This window comes from Macaca mulatta, chromosome 10 (genome assembly GCF_049350105.2).
Source record: "Macaca mulatta isolate MMU2019108-1 chromosome 10, T2T-MMU8v2.0, whole genome shotgun sequence".
NCBI lineage: Eukaryota > Metazoa > Chordata > Mammalia > Primates > Cercopithecidae > Macaca > Macaca mulatta.
The window spans coordinates 102,493,986-102,513,132 of NC_133415.1; the positions used below are offsets into that span (position 1 = coordinate 102,493,986).

Consider the following 19,147-nt stretch of genomic DNA (forward strand, 5'->3'; position numbering starts at 1 on the left):
AAAAACACAAAAATTAGCTGGGCGTGGTGACAGGTGCCTGTAACCCCAGCTACTCAGGAGGCTGAGGAAGGAGAATCGCTTGAACCCAGGAGGCAGAGGTTGCAGTGAGCCAAGATCGCACTGTTGCACTCCAGCCTGGGTAACAAGAGCAAAACTCCATCATAAATAAATAAACAAAGTCTGCTTTTCAGCAGCAATAGAGGCCTTTTAAAATGAAAGAGACAGAGGAAATTAATTGCTCATGACCTGGTAAAACTATGTGCAGTTATCGTGAGGAGCCCCAGTTTTTCTCCCCTGCTAGCTGTCCAGCAATGGGTGGGGTTATACCTCAACCCCTTGGAGTTCCAAATACAACTTCTTACTCTTCTAAAACATGTACCTACTGAATGAGGAAAATGCTGAGAGAAAAACAAGCCTGTTGAATTTCTACGGCCACGGTTTTGCTTTTTAATTTAAATCTAATCTATTTCAAATCCAGACGTGTTCTTCTTGAAGGGCAACGAAGGCAGCCACTTTTACATTTAGAAAATGGGAAAACAAGCCAGGCATGGTGGCTCACACCTGTAACCTCAGCATTTTGGAAGGCCAAGGTGGGTCACCTGAGGTCAGGAGTTTGAGAGACCAGCCTGACCAACATGGTGAAACCCTGTCTCTTACTAAAAATACAAAAAATTAGCCAGGCATGGTGGCACATGCCTGTAGTCCCAGCTACAAAGGAGACCGAGGCAGGAGAACTGCTTGAATCCAAGAGGTGGAGGTTGCAGTGAGCCGAGATCCCGCCACTGCACTCCAGCCTGGGCAATAGAGTGAGACTTCATCTCAAAAAAGAAAATGGGAAAACAGGCCAGGCACAGTGGCTCACACCTGTAATCCCAGCACTTTGAGAGGCCAAGATAGGTGGATCACCTGAGGTCAGGAGTTCAAGACCAGCCTGGCCAACATGGTGAAACCCTATCTCTACTAAACATAGAAAAATTAGCTGGGCATGGTGGTGGGTGCCTGTAATCCCAGCTACTCAGAAGGCTGAGGTAGGAGAATTGCTTGAACCTGGGAGGCGGAGGTTGCAGCAAGACAAGATCGCCCCACTGTACTCCAGCCTGGGCAACAGAGCGAGACTCCATCTCAAAAAAAAAAAAAAAAAGTGTGAGTCAAAAGATCTCAAAAAAAAATAGATAGAAAATGGGGAAAAAACAACAAACTCCTACCTACAGGTTCAAATGGCTGCTGATATCATGGGCTTGCAGACCAACATTTCTGTCCAGCAGCAGCTGCTTATTCAGCATTGCTTCACACCAGTGGTTCAGCAGCCTTGGCTGCACATTAGAATCATCTAGGAAGCTTTCAAAAATTCTAACACCAGGCTGGATGTGGTGGCTCATGCCTGTAATCCCAGCACTTTGGAAGGCCGAGGTGAGCAGATCACTTGAAGCCAGGAGTCTGAGACCAGCCTGGGCAACATGGTGAAACCTCATCTCTACTAAAAATACAAAAATTAGCCGGGCATGGTGGCACCCGCCTGGTGTCCCAGCTACTCAGGAGGCTGAGGCAGGAGAATCACTTGAACCTAGGAGGCGGAAGTTGCAGTGAGCTGAGATGGTGCCACTGCACTCCAGCCTGGGTGACAGAGCAAGACTGTCTCAAAACAAAAACAAACATACAAACAAAATTCTAACACTCAGGCTACACCTCAGACCAATTAAATAAGAATCTCTAGCAGTCAGGCACAGACATACATCAGTACTTTGGAACGCTCCCTGGGAATTCCAATGTATAGCTAAGCTTGGTATTGGCTACCCTAATACCTGGAGGAGGTAAAAAACCTGCCTTCTCCCTTGTGTTACCAAATCCAGTTGAGAAGGAACCGGAAGTGCTGATCAATGGACCCCAGCAAGAATCACCACTTTCCCCTCCCATCTGAGAAAAGACCAAACACTTGCCTCTCTGCTTGAGAAAAATATGGCAATTTATAGATACTAGAAAGATGCCACTGGGACAAATAATCTGTGAAATATAAAGAATTAATTCTTCAAGAGTTAGTCCATTTAAGAATGACGACCTACCTACTGGGAGGGTAGCCACATCAAAGACTACAGACTGGACATCTAAAACCATGGAGAAAGAGGTGAAGATGACCCACTCCACTAACAGATTACAAAGGACACCAGCATGACTTTACTCACTCTGCAGATTCACAATCTCACAAACCAATGGCTTTCAGTGACAACAGGAAGCTTCTCCTGGTCACTACTTCAGGCTTTTTTCCAGATTCACAGCCCCCATCCCCAAAAGTCTGTTTTCATTCAATAATCACCACGTTGCTTTTAAACTTAAAGAAAATCAGCATTATTTAAATGTCACCCTGGGCTTTTGAGCTATGCTTGGCCTAATGCAGATGGCTGAATGTGGGTATGTGCCTCAGCATTATTTCAGAAGGGGATGGTGCATAGTCCAGGTTACCACCATTAAGCCAACAGTGCTCCAGGCAGAAGTTATCCAGCCAGAGGTGTCAGTCATCTGACTGTCTCAGCAGTCTTGGGCCCAGAATACCCTCTCTGACTGTGCTAAGTAGACACTGTTTTGAAAGGAAGAAGAATGATGGGTTTTCATTCAATACACTTTCATTGAAATGCTATTTTCTTTTCAGTATAGGTTGAGTATCCCTTTATCTGAAATGCTTAGGACCAGAAGTGTTTCAGATTTCTGATTTTTTCAGATTCTGAAATATTTGCATTACACTTACCAGTTGATCAACCCAAATCTAAAAATCCGAAATCTGGAATGCTCCATTGCATATTTTCTTTAAGTGTCGTGTTGGCACTCAAGGTTTTATCACGTGTGGATTCTGGAGCAGTCTGGAGTTGGTATTTTCTGACGGGGGATGCTCAACCTGTACTTACTCGCCAAAGATGTGCCAGTGACACAGTAGCTCATCAAGATGGTGACTTCCTTAGAAACATGCTACAACACTTAAAATGCACTTTCTTGTTAAATTTATTCCTGCATGCATACAAAAATAATTTACCAAGTGCTTCCTATGGGCTAGGCAGTGTATAAGGTACTAAGAATACAAAGATGACAAAAGGAATGAAGCCATTACTGGGATTCAGGGGACAGGCCCTGGAGTCAGAGAATCAGCAAACCCTACCTAACCCTGCTGCTGCATCAAGTTCTATGACTTCCGTGTGCCTTGTTCCTTTTATCCCTACAATGGGGACAAAGTAGCTACCTTCTGGCTTCCTGTGAGGGACTACATGAAATCATGTGAGTCAAGTATCTAATAAACAGTAAGAGAGTCCCTGATGGCAAAGATTTCCACTCTATTAGAGAAATAAACACATTTAACAAAAAATAAATTGTTCTAACCAGAGAGATGCAAGGAAAAATTATTTGGGCGTATGATAATTTGAGAATAAAAGCACACCAAGTTCAATAATAATGGGTCACTGGACACACCCTCCAACGGTGAAACTCACTTCTGTACTCAGTTTTCAAAGACAACAACTCCGGAAGTAGCGCAATCCTGTGTTGCCAGACCAGTGGTGGTGTGGAAATGGGGTCCTGTTGCATGCCCCTCTAACTTCTGAGAGAATTGCCAGTACTGCCAAATGTCCAGAGAGACAGACATTCTAGCCTCATCTAACACTGCAGAAGTATGATATCTGGACTGGATAAATGTCATGAGGACACAAACGTTCCCTTACTCAGTACTATACAGGGGAGAGTGCTCTGGAAGGGCAGTCAGTACTCCCTGGTTTCTTCACCTAACTAGAAGCAGGATTTTGGCAGGGTTTAGGTAAAGAGTCACATGATCAAGCTGCACCATCTTCCCCAAGATTTTATGTACCATGTATGAAAAATGGAAACAGCATAAAATCCTGCCTTTACTGACAGAGCCACACATGAGTCAAGTGAGACTCTGTGTGCGGATTGTGTGCAAAACCTACCACCACATGCAAGACGGAAACTGCAGGGGGTTTCCTCTCCCAGGTATGGCTCAGAGCTCAGGCAACTTGACCCAGCGCAACCACAATTTGTCTAAAAGGCTCTGAAATGTCATTCACTTGCTCTTTGCAAACAAGAAAGGAAGTATCAAAAGTTTACCAGTTTGCTAACTACAGTCCTCTGTTGCTAAAGTGGTCAGCAGAGGAAACTGATAAATTAGGATGTGGTCAATTCTTTTAAGGAGAGGCAATTCTTTTAAGAGAGGCAATGCTTTCCCTTGATTTCCTATGCACCACAGAATAATTCGCATTTGCAACATTTGCAAAGCAATTTCACATTCGACAGTGAACTTCGAAAAATCTTATAACCTATTAGAGAAGGAGAGAGGACTGATTTAGTGGGAGAATTTTTTTTTAATTTAAATATTTTAAAATATTGGGCTTAGACGAAATCATTAAGAAACCACAGGAGGGCCGGGCGCGGTGGCTCAAGCCTGTAATCCCAGCACTTTGGGAGGCCGAGTCGGGCGGATCACAAGGTCAGGAGATCGAGACCATCCTGGCTAACATGGTGAAACCCCGTCTCTACTAAAAATACAAAAAACTAGCCGGGCGAGGTGGCGGGCGCCTGTAGTCCCAGCTACTCCGGAGGCTGAGGCAGGAGAATGGCGTGAACCCGGGAGGCGGAGCTTGCAGTGAGCTGAGACCCGGCCACTGCACTCCAGCCTGGGCGACAGAGCGAGACTCCATCTCAAAAAAAAAAAAAAAAAAAAAAGAAACCACAGGAGGCTGGGTACGGTGGCTCATGCCTGTAATCTTATAGCACTTTGGGAGGCCAAGGCAGGTGGATTGCTTGAGCTCAGGAGTACAAGACCAGCCTGGGCAACATGGTGAAAGCCGTGTCTACAAAAAATACAAAAATTAGCCATGTCTACAAACAATACAAAAAATGAGCCACGGTGGCTCACAACTTAATCCTAGCACTTTGGGAGGTCAAAGCAGGAAAATCACTCGGACCTGGGAGGTCAAGGCTGCAGTGAGCCAAGATCATGCCACTGCACTCCAGCCTAGGAGACAAAGTGAGATGCTGTCTCAAGAAAAGAAAAAGAAAAAAAAAAAAAAAGCCCGGCACAGTGGTTCACGTCTGTTAATCCCAACACTTTGGGAGGCCAAGGCAGGCAGATCACCTGAGGTCAGGAGTTTGAGACCAGCCTGGGCAACATGGCAAAAGCCCATTTCTACTAAAAATACAAAAGTTAGCCAGGCGTGGTGGCACACACCTATAACCCCAGCTACTCAGGAGGCTGAGGCAGGAGAATTGGTTGAACCCAGGAGGCGGAGGTTACAATGAGCCGAGATAACACCACTGCACTCCAGCCTGGGTGACAAGAGCAAAACTCCATCTCAAAAAAACCCACACAAACCCAGAAAGCACATCAGTCCTCAGTTAAAGAAATAAGAGTCAAATCCTGAATCCTTAGCAAAATGAAATTCCAGAATCTATTTTTTAAATAAAAACCATCCCTGGCTGAACTACAGAGGCCTCAAGAGAGTCCCATTTAATCATGTGGAAGTATTACTTCCTTCCTGTATTCAGTTTTTGAAAGAGTTAAAAAGAAAGGCCTGGTACAGTGGCTTACGCCTGTAATCCCAGCGCTTTGGGAGGCCGAGGCAGGCAGATCACTTGAGGTTAGAAGTTCAAGACCAACCTGGCCAACATGGTGAAACCCCCTCTCTACTAAAAATACAAAAATTAGCCAGGCATTGTGGCGTGCTCCTGTAATCCCAGCTACTCAGGAGGCTGAGGTACAAGAATTGCTCGAACTGGGGAAGTGGAGGTTGCAGTGAGCCGAAATCACCTGATGCACTCCAGCCTGGATGACAGGAACAAAACTCCGTATCAAAAAAAAAAAAAAGAAAAAGAAAAGAGAAAAGTAGTAGTCATTCAGTCACTCTTTTTTTTTTTTTTTTTTTTTTTTGAGACGGAGTCATGCTCTGTCGCCCAGGCTGGAGTGCAGTGGCCGGATCTCAGCTCACTGCAAGCTCCGCCTCCCGGGTTCACGCCATTCTCCTGCCTCAGCCTCCCAAGTAGCTGGGACTACAGGCGCCCGCCACTTCGCCCGGCTAGTTTTTTTTTGTATTTTTTAGTAGAGACGGGGTTTCACCGTGTTAGCCAGGATGGTCTCGATCTCCTGACCTCGTGATCCGCCCGTCTCGGCCTCCCAAAGTGCTGGGATTACAGGCTTGAGCCACCGCGCCTGGCCTCATTCAGTCACTCTTAACGTATTATGCTATAGTTTAAATGTCTGTCCCCCGCAAACCTCATGCTGAAACGATGACCCCAGTGATGGAGGTGGGGCCTATAGGAGGTATCTGGGTCACAGGGGCAGATCCCTCATAAATGGCTTGCTGCTGTTGTGGTAATGAGTGAGTTCTCCTCTATTAGCTCCCACAAGAGCTGGTTGTTAAGAACAGCCTGGCATTGCCCTCCTCTCACTGCCACATTGCTTTCTCTTACCACACACACGGGTTTCCCCTTCCCGTCCACCAAGAGTGGAGGCAGCCTGAGGTCCTCACCAGAAGCAGATGCTGGTGTTACACTTTCTGTATAGTCTACAGAACCGTGAGCCAAATAAATCCTTTTTCTTTGTAAATTACCCAGTCTCAAGTACTCTTTTATAGCAACACAAACAGACTGAGTCATTGTTAATAAAAATGAACGAGGATTCATTTGGCAAGAGCTTTTTTAGCAGTGAAGTAAAAGCCAAATCCCTCTTTTATAATGCACTTTTCCCATTGAAAATAATTATTGCAACCGAATTTACCTCTCTTGGGAGGAGACATTCTAATCAGACGACCTCTTTACTAAAAATATACCTGAGTCATTTACACTGCTGTTCCTCTTGGCATAAGCACTCCGAAGCACCTGCTCATAAACCTGAGCACCGATTGTTCTCACGTTGTCCCGGATCAGAATGCCTTGAGCTTGCATCATGAAGAGGTAGGTGTTCACTGCATAAAGCAAAAAGAAAGGAGAAAAAGAGGTGGATTCAGAAGCAATCATTTAAAAAAAAACGTACCACATAGCTATGGATTTTTTTTCTTTTTGGGCCTTTAAAGCCTCTTTTAGTTCTTTTAAAACCCTACACGACCATAGCTCTATTTTCCATACCTTTCAGGACACCAACATCCTTTGGGTAGCTAGTAGGGCTTAGAGGAATTTCTGTCAATATCCAGCAGTTCTAGAAAAACCATAAACTTAAAAAAAAAAAAAAAAAAAAAAATTCCATCTGGTCTCCAAATACCCAATCTGTATTCTAGCACTCTGATCATCACAAAGACCTTTATGAATTAGTTAAAACTTTTTTTTTTTTTTTAAAGGTTTCTGCTCTCTTTAAGTTCACCTTCTCAGAATTAGTTCATGGTTCTTCACAGAGGAAGAAACCACTTGGCCGGGCGCAGTGGCTCAAGCCTGTAATCCCAGCACTTTGGGAGGCCGAGGCGGGTGGATCACGAGGTCAGGAGATCGAGACTATCCTGGCTAACACGGTGAAACCCCGTCTCTACTAAAAATACAAAAAACAAGCCGGGCGTGGTGGCGGGCGCCTGTAGTCTCAGCTACTTGGGAGGCTGAGGCGGGAGAATGGCGTGAACCCGGGAGGCGGAGCTTGCAGTGAGCCGAGATCACGCCACTGCACTCCAGCCTGGGAGACACAGCGAGACTCCGTCTCAAAAAAAAAAAAAAAAAGAAACCACTGACTCTCTGCCTGCTAGAAGCACCGAAGCCATGGTCTGGTCTTAGCAACCTTTTCAAAGGGGTAGACTGAGGCTCCAACCACTTACCCTTGGGGGATTTGGAAAGAAAAAGGAGTAACGAAAGAGTATTTGCAGTCCTCACTATCCACCCAGCCAGCCCAAAAGTCCAAAGCAATAGGGAAAGAGCACAGTCCAAGGTCAATTAAAGCATGCTATTAACAAATGAGTGTTCAGATTAACCAGCCAATCTAGTCTTCTTTGGAAAGTGATCTCCACTTGCATTTTCCTGAAGTCACTCTATGATACAAAACTAGAAAGTCACAAACACACCAAAATGTAATTCCTATATTCTACTTGCAAACTCCACTGCTATGCCATCTATTTTCAAGAAACAGTGAGATTTTAAAACATAGTTTCTTAACCAGTCACTCTAATTCCCTCAAATTGCCTTTGTCATTGTGAAAGGGGGATGTGTTACAAGGGTGGAACATTTACAAACCTAAACTGTGGGTGTCTGGGGGTGGATTCATCTAACCACTTGGCTAACCTTGGGACCACGTCCCGGTGCCTCCTCCACACTCAATATATCTGGCCTTGGGATGTGGATTCTGGCTCTTTGACAAGACACGTGGCTGACATTATGTTTCATCCCTATTAAAGCGGTATCCTGTATATAATGTCCAACAAACAATGCCTGAATGAATTAATGGACGAAGTTTAGAAGTCACTGTATTTCAAGCTAGTGCTTTTGGTGCTTTATACTGGAAATGACAGAGGTGGGGTGGGTTAGCATAATGTGAAAAACCCCACGTGGCCAACATTAAATAGGGACATGAAATCTTTCAAAAGATTTCAAATCTTCTCTAAGGTATATTCCAAGCCATAAAATAATAAGCAAAAAGGACCAGTGTTCAGAATGCTTTCAGAAATGAGGTATCACTTTCAAATGCAGCCTTGCATTGGTTGGGAGACGGCCCTACGCTTAACTTCTGGCACAATCGGAGAACAGATCAGATATTGTGTTTAATTCTCTAGTAGCTAGGAAAGATTTTAAGGAAAAAAAGACAGCTTCCAATTATTAAAAAAGTGTTAACTGTGTGAAATCTCTGAAAGCAGGAATAACACCTCATTCTACATTTCCAGCAGATAGCACACTGCCGGTCACAGTAGGGGGGCAGGCCGCAAATACCTGTTAAACCTAAGATTTAAACTTCATCTAATGTCACATTTCTAATTCAGTCCTGTGGTTTTTATTTTTTTAATCATTTGGGCTGTACAGTAGGTTCCCACTGCCCTGAAATCTTCCTTTCATCCCCAACATATTACTAAACCAGCTGTCTTATTGAAATTTTTGTATAAAGCTTTTATTGCATTTATTATTTATTGTATTTATTGAGAATCTTGTGTAAAGCTTTTAGTTAGGTGCCACCAATAATTCACCACCTCCTTTCCTCTGTACTGCAAAGGACACAGTGGCTTAGTCCCTCCTTTAAACACTCTCCCTTTCTTAGCTTTGAATCCCAACTAGAGGATTTCTCTAGGGCCGTCATTCTCTAATGTTTCCCACCCATCTGCCAGAGTGCTTTTAAGAAGCCTGTTTCCTAGGTCCCACTACCCAGACTGATGCAGCTGGTCTGAGTGGGGCCCATGAATTTGCACTTGTAACAAGCTCGCAGGTGACAAAATGGTGCTGGACTAAGGACCACACTTCTATAACCACTGCTCGAGGGAACTCCGGCCACATAATAAATGTAAGCAACATCTATTGAGCACTTAATTACATAATTCCTTATCGCATTTAATCCTCATAATTATCCTAAGAGGCAAGTAATACTATCCAATTTACAAACAACTTCTAGGCTTCAGTTTCTCCAAGTATCTTCACAAAGGTCAACTGAGAACACTAGGATTTGAACCCAGTGTGTCTGTGCTCTTAACCACTAAGCTTTTATACCTCGCTCATCCATGTTCTAGCCACAACCTCTCTCTGAAAGATTTCAAGCACCCGCATGACTTAAATGATTACTCTTAAAGAGATAGCTCTCACATCGTCATCTCCTGCATGAAGCTGCCAGATGGATCTTTCTTGATCTCTCTTAATTACAGAGTTATCCACACAGTTCCTGCTCAAGTCTTCTACGTCTCTTGCCTTTATCCTTGAGCTGCTGCTACAGCAATGGGTCTATTCTTCCTGCTGTGCAAATCCTATTAATCCTTCAAACACCAGTGCACAGACTTCCTGAGGAAGCTTTCAGTACTGTGTCAGTCTTCCCCGTTCTCCAGTTTCTGTGCTGGTCTATTACAGACTATCAAAACTTGGATTTGTTTCCATGTTGACTTAGTTAGCTAACAACTGTCTCGTGTTAGTCTCGTCATTCAACTAATAAATTCACATAAACCACATATTATTATTTTTTCTAATTATCCAAAGGAACTAGCACAATGCTAAAAAAATAAAAACTGAGGGAGTAAAGATTGCCAAACAAAAGGAAATGATCACAAATCCACAACTTGGGATTGGATGGGATTTTAAGGAACACTCGTCAATATCATCTAATGCTTCCCACTACTGGGGAACTATGACCTCCAAGAACCCGGAGTCAACAGGGAAAATACAGTCATCAGCAAAGAAAACCTACTTTGGTTGGGTCCAAAATGTTTCCCAGTCACTTTTTTTTTTTTTTTTTTTTTTTTGAGACAGAGTCTCACTCTGTTGTTCAGGCTGGAGTACAGTGGCGGAATCTTGGCTCACTGCAACCTCCACCTCCTGGGTTCAAGCGATTCTCGTGCCTCAGCCTCCCAAGTAGCTGGGACTACAGGTGCATGCTACCGTGCCCAGCTAATTTTTGTATTTTTCATAGAGACGGGGTTTCAGCCTGTTGGCCAGACTGGCCCAGTCACTTTTGCCCATTGGTTCTCTCTCAACCTTCCCCAGCCACCTTCTCCTGCTCAGGCCCCTTCTGTGTGTGCCCCTCCCATATCACAACTTCACAACTTCATCATCATAACCTTATCATCACAACTTCACTCCCCATCTAGGTTGAGCTCTCTGAATACTGGCCCAGTTGTCTACACACACAAAGGGTGGTGACTACACGAACAGAGTGGTCCAGATGCAGTAGGATGAGCCTAGAAACACACAAACCACCAGCAGCCCTGTTCCATCTGTTATCACAGATCTGTCAAAGCAAGCCCCTTTTTGGAGATTCACAATGCACAATAACTCAAGGCCCAGAAATTCCCAGAAGAGAGACGTTTAGTTATCTAGCCTGCCATTTCCCAAACCAGCACATCAAGTGAGTCTCTGCAGAACTTACTCTGGAAAATTCAGCTTCAGATATTTCTATGAATAGACTTTTTAAACTTCCATTACATGGTTAGGTAATCAATCAATCAATCTTTGCTGAATGTGGTTGGTAAACAGCAGTCACATCCTATTACTAATTCATATCAAGCTTGCTAGAGGCAAAATCCCCTTAATCTTATTAGAGATGCTAAATTGCCCTTCTCCTGTACAGTGCTCATGCAGTTGGTTATACAGATCAAACTGTAGGACCTTTCAGGTGTCTCTATTAAAAGTCTGGTTACTGGCTGGGTGCAGTGGCTCACACCTGTAATCCCAGCACTTTGGGAGGCAGAGGCAGGAGGATCGCTTGAGGCCAGGAGTTCAAGACCAGCCTGGGCAATACAGCAAAACCCTGTCTCTACAAAAATAAAGTTTAAAAATACTAGCCAAGTGTGGTAGCGTACACCTGTAGTCCCAGCGTCTCACCCAGGAGATCAAGGCTGCAGTGAACCATGATTGTGCCACTGCACTCCAGCCTGGGTGACAGTGAGATGCTGTCTGGTTAACAACAACAAAAAAGCAGTCTTGTTAATAAACTTAGGCCATGGCTCTGGCCTAAACTAGGAAGTACATATGCATACAGATATTGTTTTCAATCTAAATTATCTCATTCAAAATTCACATCTCTGTGAAGTACATATCATCTGGAGTGTTTAATAATTTTAGAATAGGAAGTCGAGTCCTCCAGGGGTAATTTGCCCACGGTCATATGGTTAGTGAAGTCAAAACCAGAGAGGTGAACTGAGGTGCTGCATACATTTTGATGAGCTTTGTTTTTTTTTTTAATTTTTTTTTTTTTTTTGAGGTGCAGTCTCCTTCTGTCGCCCAGGCTGGAGTGCAGGGGCGCATCTCGGCTCACTGCAACCTCCGCTTCCCAGGTTGAAGCGATTCTCCTGCCTCAGCCTCCTGAGTAGCTGGGATTACAGGCACCCGCCATCATGCCCAGCTAATTTTTGTATTTTGGTAGAGACAGGGTTTCAACATGTTGGCCAGACTGGTCTTGAACTCCTGAACTCAGGTGATCCGCCTGCCCTGGCCTCCCCCAAAGTGTTGGGATTACAGATGTGAGCCACCGCACCCAGCTAACTTTGAAAATTCTGAAAGCAGTACTTTCCAATAACACAGTCCTGAGCAGCAGTGGCTGAATCACAGTTTAAAAAAACAATTTTAGGCCGAGATCATCCTGGCTAACACAGTGAAACCCCGTCTCTACTAAAAATACAAAAAATACAAAAAATTAGCCGGGCATGGTGGCAGGCACCTGTAGTCCCAGCAACTCGGGAGGCTGAGGCAGGAGAAGGGCGTGAACCCAGGAAGCGGAGCTTGCAGTGAGCCTAGATCGCGCCACTGCACTCCTGCCTGGGCTACAGAGAGACTCCGTCTCAAAAACAAACAAAAATTTAAGTTGGTGTGCAGTGGTTAAATCCTCCAGTTTCAACCAGTCTCTACTGAGCCCCTCCTTTATTGTGTGCTTTTTAGGCACAGTACGAGGGCACTGGAGGCCAAGCATGCATAAGGCAACACTGAATAGATAAGTAATGTATAGACAAAACTCAACAAATTACAATGCAGTGTGGTAAATGCGAAGACAACATTTAACACAAATTCACACTTACTAATAATTTGTTTTACACTTTCATGAGATAATGTGATTATTATCCAGCCTCAGTATCTAGGAGGAGGGATCTCTCACCTATAACCATAATTCAGTTGAGAAAAATAAGCCCCACTCAGGTCTACACAATTAGAAATTTCCATCCAGATGCCAGTGTTAGCAGCCTTGGGCCATGGCTTAACTGGAGAGTTTCCAGGGCTAAGGACTGGGTTTCCTGCCCTTCAGCCATCTCTTGGCCACACAATGGTGGCTTTCTTCCTCTCTGCTTCTGATTCGAACAGGAAAACCTACTCCTTTCTCACTGATCCTTAATGTGTATCCTTAACGTTTGCTGTGGTTGGCTTGGTAAGCTGAAACAGGGTTCAGAACCAGAAAAGACACCATTCTCTTCCGGAACACTTTTTACAATCTGTGTCTCCTCCCCAACACATGCAAACATACAACACACACATACTCACAGCCAAACACCAATCACCCTCCTCTGCTTTGGTTTTCTACTTAACGTACTACATATTTTAAAATTTATCTCGACCCCCATGAAAACGTGAGCTCCATTAGGGCAAGGCTGTTGCTTACTTCCTTTAATGCTGTACCCCCGGTGGCTAGAACAATGCGTCGGGAACACAGAGGATGCACAATAAATATCTGAATGTTTTTTAAAAAGTAAGTTGAGACAATATACAATTGAGTTTTCTGAACTCCAGGAGGCATGGAGATGGATTTCAAGCCCTTCTCTTTATTTTGCATTAGCCCCCTCCTCCTTTCTGAGAGGAACCCAAAATACTGTAAGTTAACCAGTTTCACTGCACTAACCTGTTTCTAAGAAAAGCTGAGTAATTCCTTTCCACCAATTGAGCAGCACTACCAAAAAGATTAGCTTTCCCCCAAAATGGTGTTACTCTCATTCCTCATAAAGCTTTTAAAAACATGTTCCACACTATAATGCACAAATTTATTCAAAACCTTGTGCAATAATATTTGTAGTAGAAAAACACTGGGGAAAAAAGCCTAAATGACCATCCAAAGGAGACTGGTTGAATAAATTTTTATACTCACTCCCATCATGAGACCATAAAAAAGAATGAGAAAACATTTGTTATAGTCCAAAACTAGAAAGAACTCAGAAGTTAATTAAATTATTTGTAGCCTATTCCAATTTTGGAATACTATACAGCAACAGGAATAAATAAACTAGAACTGCATGCATTCACATAAATAAATCCCACACTTTATGTGACGCGAAGAAGCCAGACACAAAAGAACACATGTGGTATGATTCCATGTAGATAAAATACAAAAACACGCCCAGCTAATAATCTACAATATAAAAGTCAGGAGAATGGCTACCCTTGGGTGCAGGAGAGTCGAAGGTGGCTTCTGGTCATCTTATTTCTTAACCTGGATGCTGGTTATTCAGATATATTCATTTTCTAAACATTCACCAAGCTTTTTGCTTACGTGTACACATTTTAATGTTATATGTCAACAAAATTTACCTCCCCCAAAAATAAGGTGAGCAAAACCCATGAACTGACTTCCAATACATATTATGCTACTTAATAAAGGGAAATTGATTTGCACTCACATATTTTTACCAAAAAAAACATAGGAAGAGTAAACCAGAAACTAATAAAAACACAGGGGTAGGACTGAGGCCTGAGTATACCTTTTATATTTTGGACATTTACATATTAAAAAAAATATCTAGCTGGGCATGGTGGCACACACTTATGGTCCCAGCTACTTGGGAGGTTGAGGCAGAAGGATGACTTGAGCCCAGGAGTTTAAGTCCAGCCAGGGCAACATAGTGAGAATTCATCTAAAAAAAAAATATATATATATATATATGTGTGTGTGTGTGTGTGTGTGTGTGTGTGTGTGTGTTTAAATGGGCAAACCCTAAACTAAATACAAACACAAACAAATAATTCTAATAATATATCATACTGAAAACAAAACCCACAGAGAAGTGTTTCGATACATTCTTTGAGAGATATACTGTAAGGACAAAAAGAACCATAAAGAATCTGGATCTCTGTTTAGCAGGTCTGTTGATTACAGTCATATTTGAGTCATAACCATGACATGGAAATCAACGGATGCTACAACTCTCAGGTGAAAGGGTTGTTGAAGAGGATAGTCAAAACACATCCTCAATGCACCACCCCACAAATTACATATTGATCACAACTGACACTTGTAATTTTGCTGCACAAGAGGAAGATCTAGCAGGTCATCCCTTTACCAAATGTCTCAACTCAGCAACCCCAATATTAGAACAGCCTACAGTTCCAGGCTCCTAATGCAATGTAAGATATTTACTTCCTATATAATATTCTTGCTAATCTACTGAAGAGGAAACAAGAAGATAAATCTAGAATATGGGATATTCTTTTTTTCTTTCTTAAGAGTTGGGATCTCACTCTGTCATCCAGGTTGGAGTGCAGTGGCATGATCATGGCTCAGTGAAGCCTCCAACTCCTGGGCTCAAGTGATCCTCCCAACTCAGCCTCAGGAGAAGCTGGGACCACAGTCGAGTGCCCCCCCTACAAACAGCTAACATTTATATTTTTTTAAAGATGAGGTATCCAAATACAAATACACACACACACACACACTCTCTCTCTCTCTCTCTCTCTCTCTTTCTCTCTCTCTCTCTCTCTCTCTCTCTCTCTCTAGATTCTTCAGGCTGAAAGAATATAGGACATTCTACAAAATAACTGATTTGGACCAAAAAAAGGCAGGGGCTATTCTAGATTAGAGACATAACTAAATGCAATACATGAACTTTGACCAAATTCTGAGTAGAAAAATCAGAGTGCTAAAATAGATATTTTTGAGACAAGTGAGAAAAATTAAACATGGAATGTATATCAGATATTACTAAATGTTAAGCTTAAGTTTAATCATAGTGTTGTGGTTATGTAGAATGCACTTATTCTTAGGAGATGTATATTAAAGTATTTAGAGGTTTAGCATCATGATGTCTACAACTTTCAAATATTTCTAAAAAAAAGTGTGCATCTGCACATATGCATGTATGAGCTTAGGTATGCATACAAAAAGTTAAAGCAAATGTGACAAAATGCTAAAAACTGGTGAACTCAGGTGTAGAGCATATATTTATTGTACTATTTTCCCAATGTCTACAGATTTGCAGTTTTTTTCCAAAAGAAAAACAAAGTTGTTAATTAATGTGTTGCGACTGTCAGGTTAAGTGAGTTACTGTTCTGCTGGACTTCAAGCTTTCTCCAAAAGGAGAAAAGTAAAGTGGCCACTTACTCTCCAGGAGTGGCCAAGTTCCCAACTTTATTTAATGAAGAAACAGAGCAGGGCACAGTGGCTCATGCCTGTAATCCCAGCACTTTGGTAGGCCTAAGCAGGAGGATCACTTGAGGCTAGGAGTTTGAGAACAACCTGGGCTGTTCCTAGTGAGGCTCCATCTCTACAAAAAAATTTAAAAATCATCTGGGCATGATGGTGTATTCCCAAGCTACTTGGGAGGCTAAGGTAGAAGAATCCTTCGAGCTCAGGAGTTTGAGCTGCCATGAGTTATGACCATGCCACTGCACTCCAGCCTGGGCAACAGAGCAAGACCTTGTCTCTCAAAAAGCAGGGGGGCGGGAGTAGTAATAATAATAATGAAGATACATCATGTCCCAAGGACTTTTTACACTTCTATCAAACACCAGCCACAAAGAGATGATGAATTCTTCTATAAATGTTACAAACTGTAATTCAGATATGCATTCATTCAACACTCATTATATATATATGATGTTCCAGGACCGCCCTCTACTTTAAGGATAAAGAGATAAAGTAAGACACGGTCCTTGCCATCACCTTGCAATGGAGGAACAGTCACCTTTGTTCAGGGGTACAGGAGAGTGGCTACTAGATCATATTGGGAGCAGGGGCCAGGAAAATACTCTCAGAAGAGGTAATTTTAGAATATGGTCCTGAAAGAAGGGCACTGAAGCAGGAGAGGGAGCAGCATAAATGAAAACAAACAGCCATCCAGGGGGAAACACATCTGAGGAGTTAAAGAAGTTTCGTATGGCTGGAGCGAAGGTTACATATGGCAAGAACATGAGAGAGGAGGCTAGAAAAATGGGGGGAGCAAGAGCGAAAGGGCTTCATGCACTATACTTGGGGTCTGAACTTGATTCTCAAAGCCATGACACTGCAGAAATGGTCCAGGACGGGATTTCCAGTGGACCAATGAGTAGGTATCAATCGGAACAAGTAAATCTAACCTACTCAAAATTCCTGGCTCCTGATTAAGGACTGAACTTTTTAGTATCCACATCTGAATTCTTGGATGAACTACATAAGACTGTGTGTATAGAATCCCCCCGTTGGTTAATAAAAGTTGGAAGCCCGAATCTTAGCAAACATTGTACTTTCTACACGAAGCAATGCAGAGGAACACCACATCTCCATGGCATGTAGAGTGGAGGGAAAATGTCGAGACATAAAGCCAGGGACAACTGACCAGAGTCAGAAAGAATGACACTCAGCAAAGGTGCTGCTTGGTGCTCAGGGCGGTCTTGTTAGACTGGGTTTTCTTTCCCTAAATTTACTCACATCACCTATCTTTGTTCTCAATATCCCCCCCTACAGACTAACAAAGGTGGGATTTATAACACAGTCAAATAAATCCCAGAAAAACACTGGAGCCAATCTATGGATCAGAGGTTCTACCTCTTTAACATGTCCATGCTTTTGACATAAAGAAGAGAAAAGGGAAGAGAATCTAAAGAGAAGAGAAGCAGAAAATGAATAAATAGAACAGAAGGCTCCCTCTCATGCTTACGCTTGCTAGTGCTCTCTCCTTCCCCCATATACAAAATACACAGATAAGGCACAATAAAAATTAAGGAAAAACAAACAAAATGTGTCAAAGGAATGCTGAAGTTCAATTTCTGCCATGCTAGAGTATCTGCAAAACCTGCATTATCTTTTTAGACCAATATTTTGTGGAAAAAGCACAACCTGAAAAATAATTGAATGCTACCCCCAGACAAGCAGATGATCAGTGTTCACTGCTCTGCACAACAGGTAAAGAAAGAATCTGCTTATTCTGCTTATAAAGAGATGGATTCCTATACAAATAATAATGCATTTATTGAGTCCTTATGTGCCGGTACCTTTCCAAATGCCTGTGTTTTATCTCATTTCATCCTCACAATAACTGAGAGGCAGGTTGTTACCATCATTTTAGAGATGAAAAAACTCAGGTCTGAATATGCAATCTGATTATGTGGAGCCAAGATTTCACAGCAGGCTTTGTCTCCAGAGTCCAGGTTTTTAACAAACGTGCTCTATTGCCTCTCAGATGCTCAATCCCCTGAATCCACAGCTGCTATGCTGCCCACACTTTCTTTGATTCCTTTTACTTCGATCTTTTTGAAGTGTTTTTTGTTTTGTTTTGTTTTGTTTTGTTTTGTTTTGTTGTTGTTGTTGTTGACAGGGTCTTGCTCTGTCACCCAGGCTGGAGTGCAGTGGCACAATCATGGCTCACTGCAGCCTTAACCTCCCTGGCTCAAACAATCCTCACACTTTGGCCTCCCAAAGTGCTGGGATTACAGGCGTGAGCCACCCCACATGGCCAGTATTGCCTGGATCTTTACTGTCAACATGTCCTATATTTCAGGCTTCCAATATTCCACTCAGGAGTGGGTGCCAATATTCATACTATAATGCATCCCCCAAATTTTATAAGTTTGAAGCTCTAATGTGAATCAAGAATTTTTGCATTTTAAATCTGCTTAAAATGCTGGATACTCATACTATGCATTGGAAGACATTAACATACATTTAAGAGAGAAAACACAGCTTTTTTAAGATACAAGGAATTTTTGGCAGCAAAATTTATACCCATTGTCTTATCTATTTAAATATTTTGGAGCAACTGTGTGACAATTTTCATACAAAAAGTGTTTAAAGAAAACTGGGGTGAGGGGGGACACATATACACACATTAACAAGGTAAATAATCCAAAAATTACTTTGGGAGAAAAAATTGATTTGAGGAATCTTTTGCTTTCCTAATCCTTCTCATTTGAGGTGGAAAAATCACAAAGTCATTCATAGGTTTCATTTGGCACCCTAATTACTATTCCCAGCTATTAAAAAAATCCAAGTGGTAAAAATTAACAGCTATGAAGTACCCTATAAACATTTCCACTGACCTATTCGTCTACCATCTGTTAAATATTTAAACTGTACATAAGATTAGACACGAAAATGCTGTCTAAACAGATATTAGCCGGCTGGGTAGCCTATGGTAAGCACTTTACTGATCTAAGCTTCAGCTTTGCTTCCCCCAAAATTCTTAACAGCATGGCCAGCTACCAACCCTCAGAAGTACCCATATGTACACGCACAGCCACATAACCTCAGTATAAGCTTGGGTGGGAGAAAACTGTAAATGGTACTATTCGCACTGAACACCTACATTTATTAAAACATCCCTGAGGGGAATGG

General features: G+C 42.6%; 1 protein-coding gene across 3 annotated transcripts in view; it reads right to left on the reverse strand.

Annotated features, from left to right (window-relative positions):
• B4GALT5 (beta-1,4-galactosyltransferase 5) overlaps positions 1–19,147 on the reverse strand; it is a 99,555-nt gene that overhangs the window by 30,690 nt on the left and 49,718 nt on the right. For all 3 annotated transcript variants that reach the window (XM_077951982.1, XM_028828502.2, XM_001103384.5), the window contains exon 2: positions 6,819–6,953. In XM_077951982.1, the coding sequence (XP_077808108.1) occupies positions 6,819–6,953 (135 nt within the window). The remainder of the gene's footprint in view (positions 1–6,818; positions 6,954–19,147) is intronic.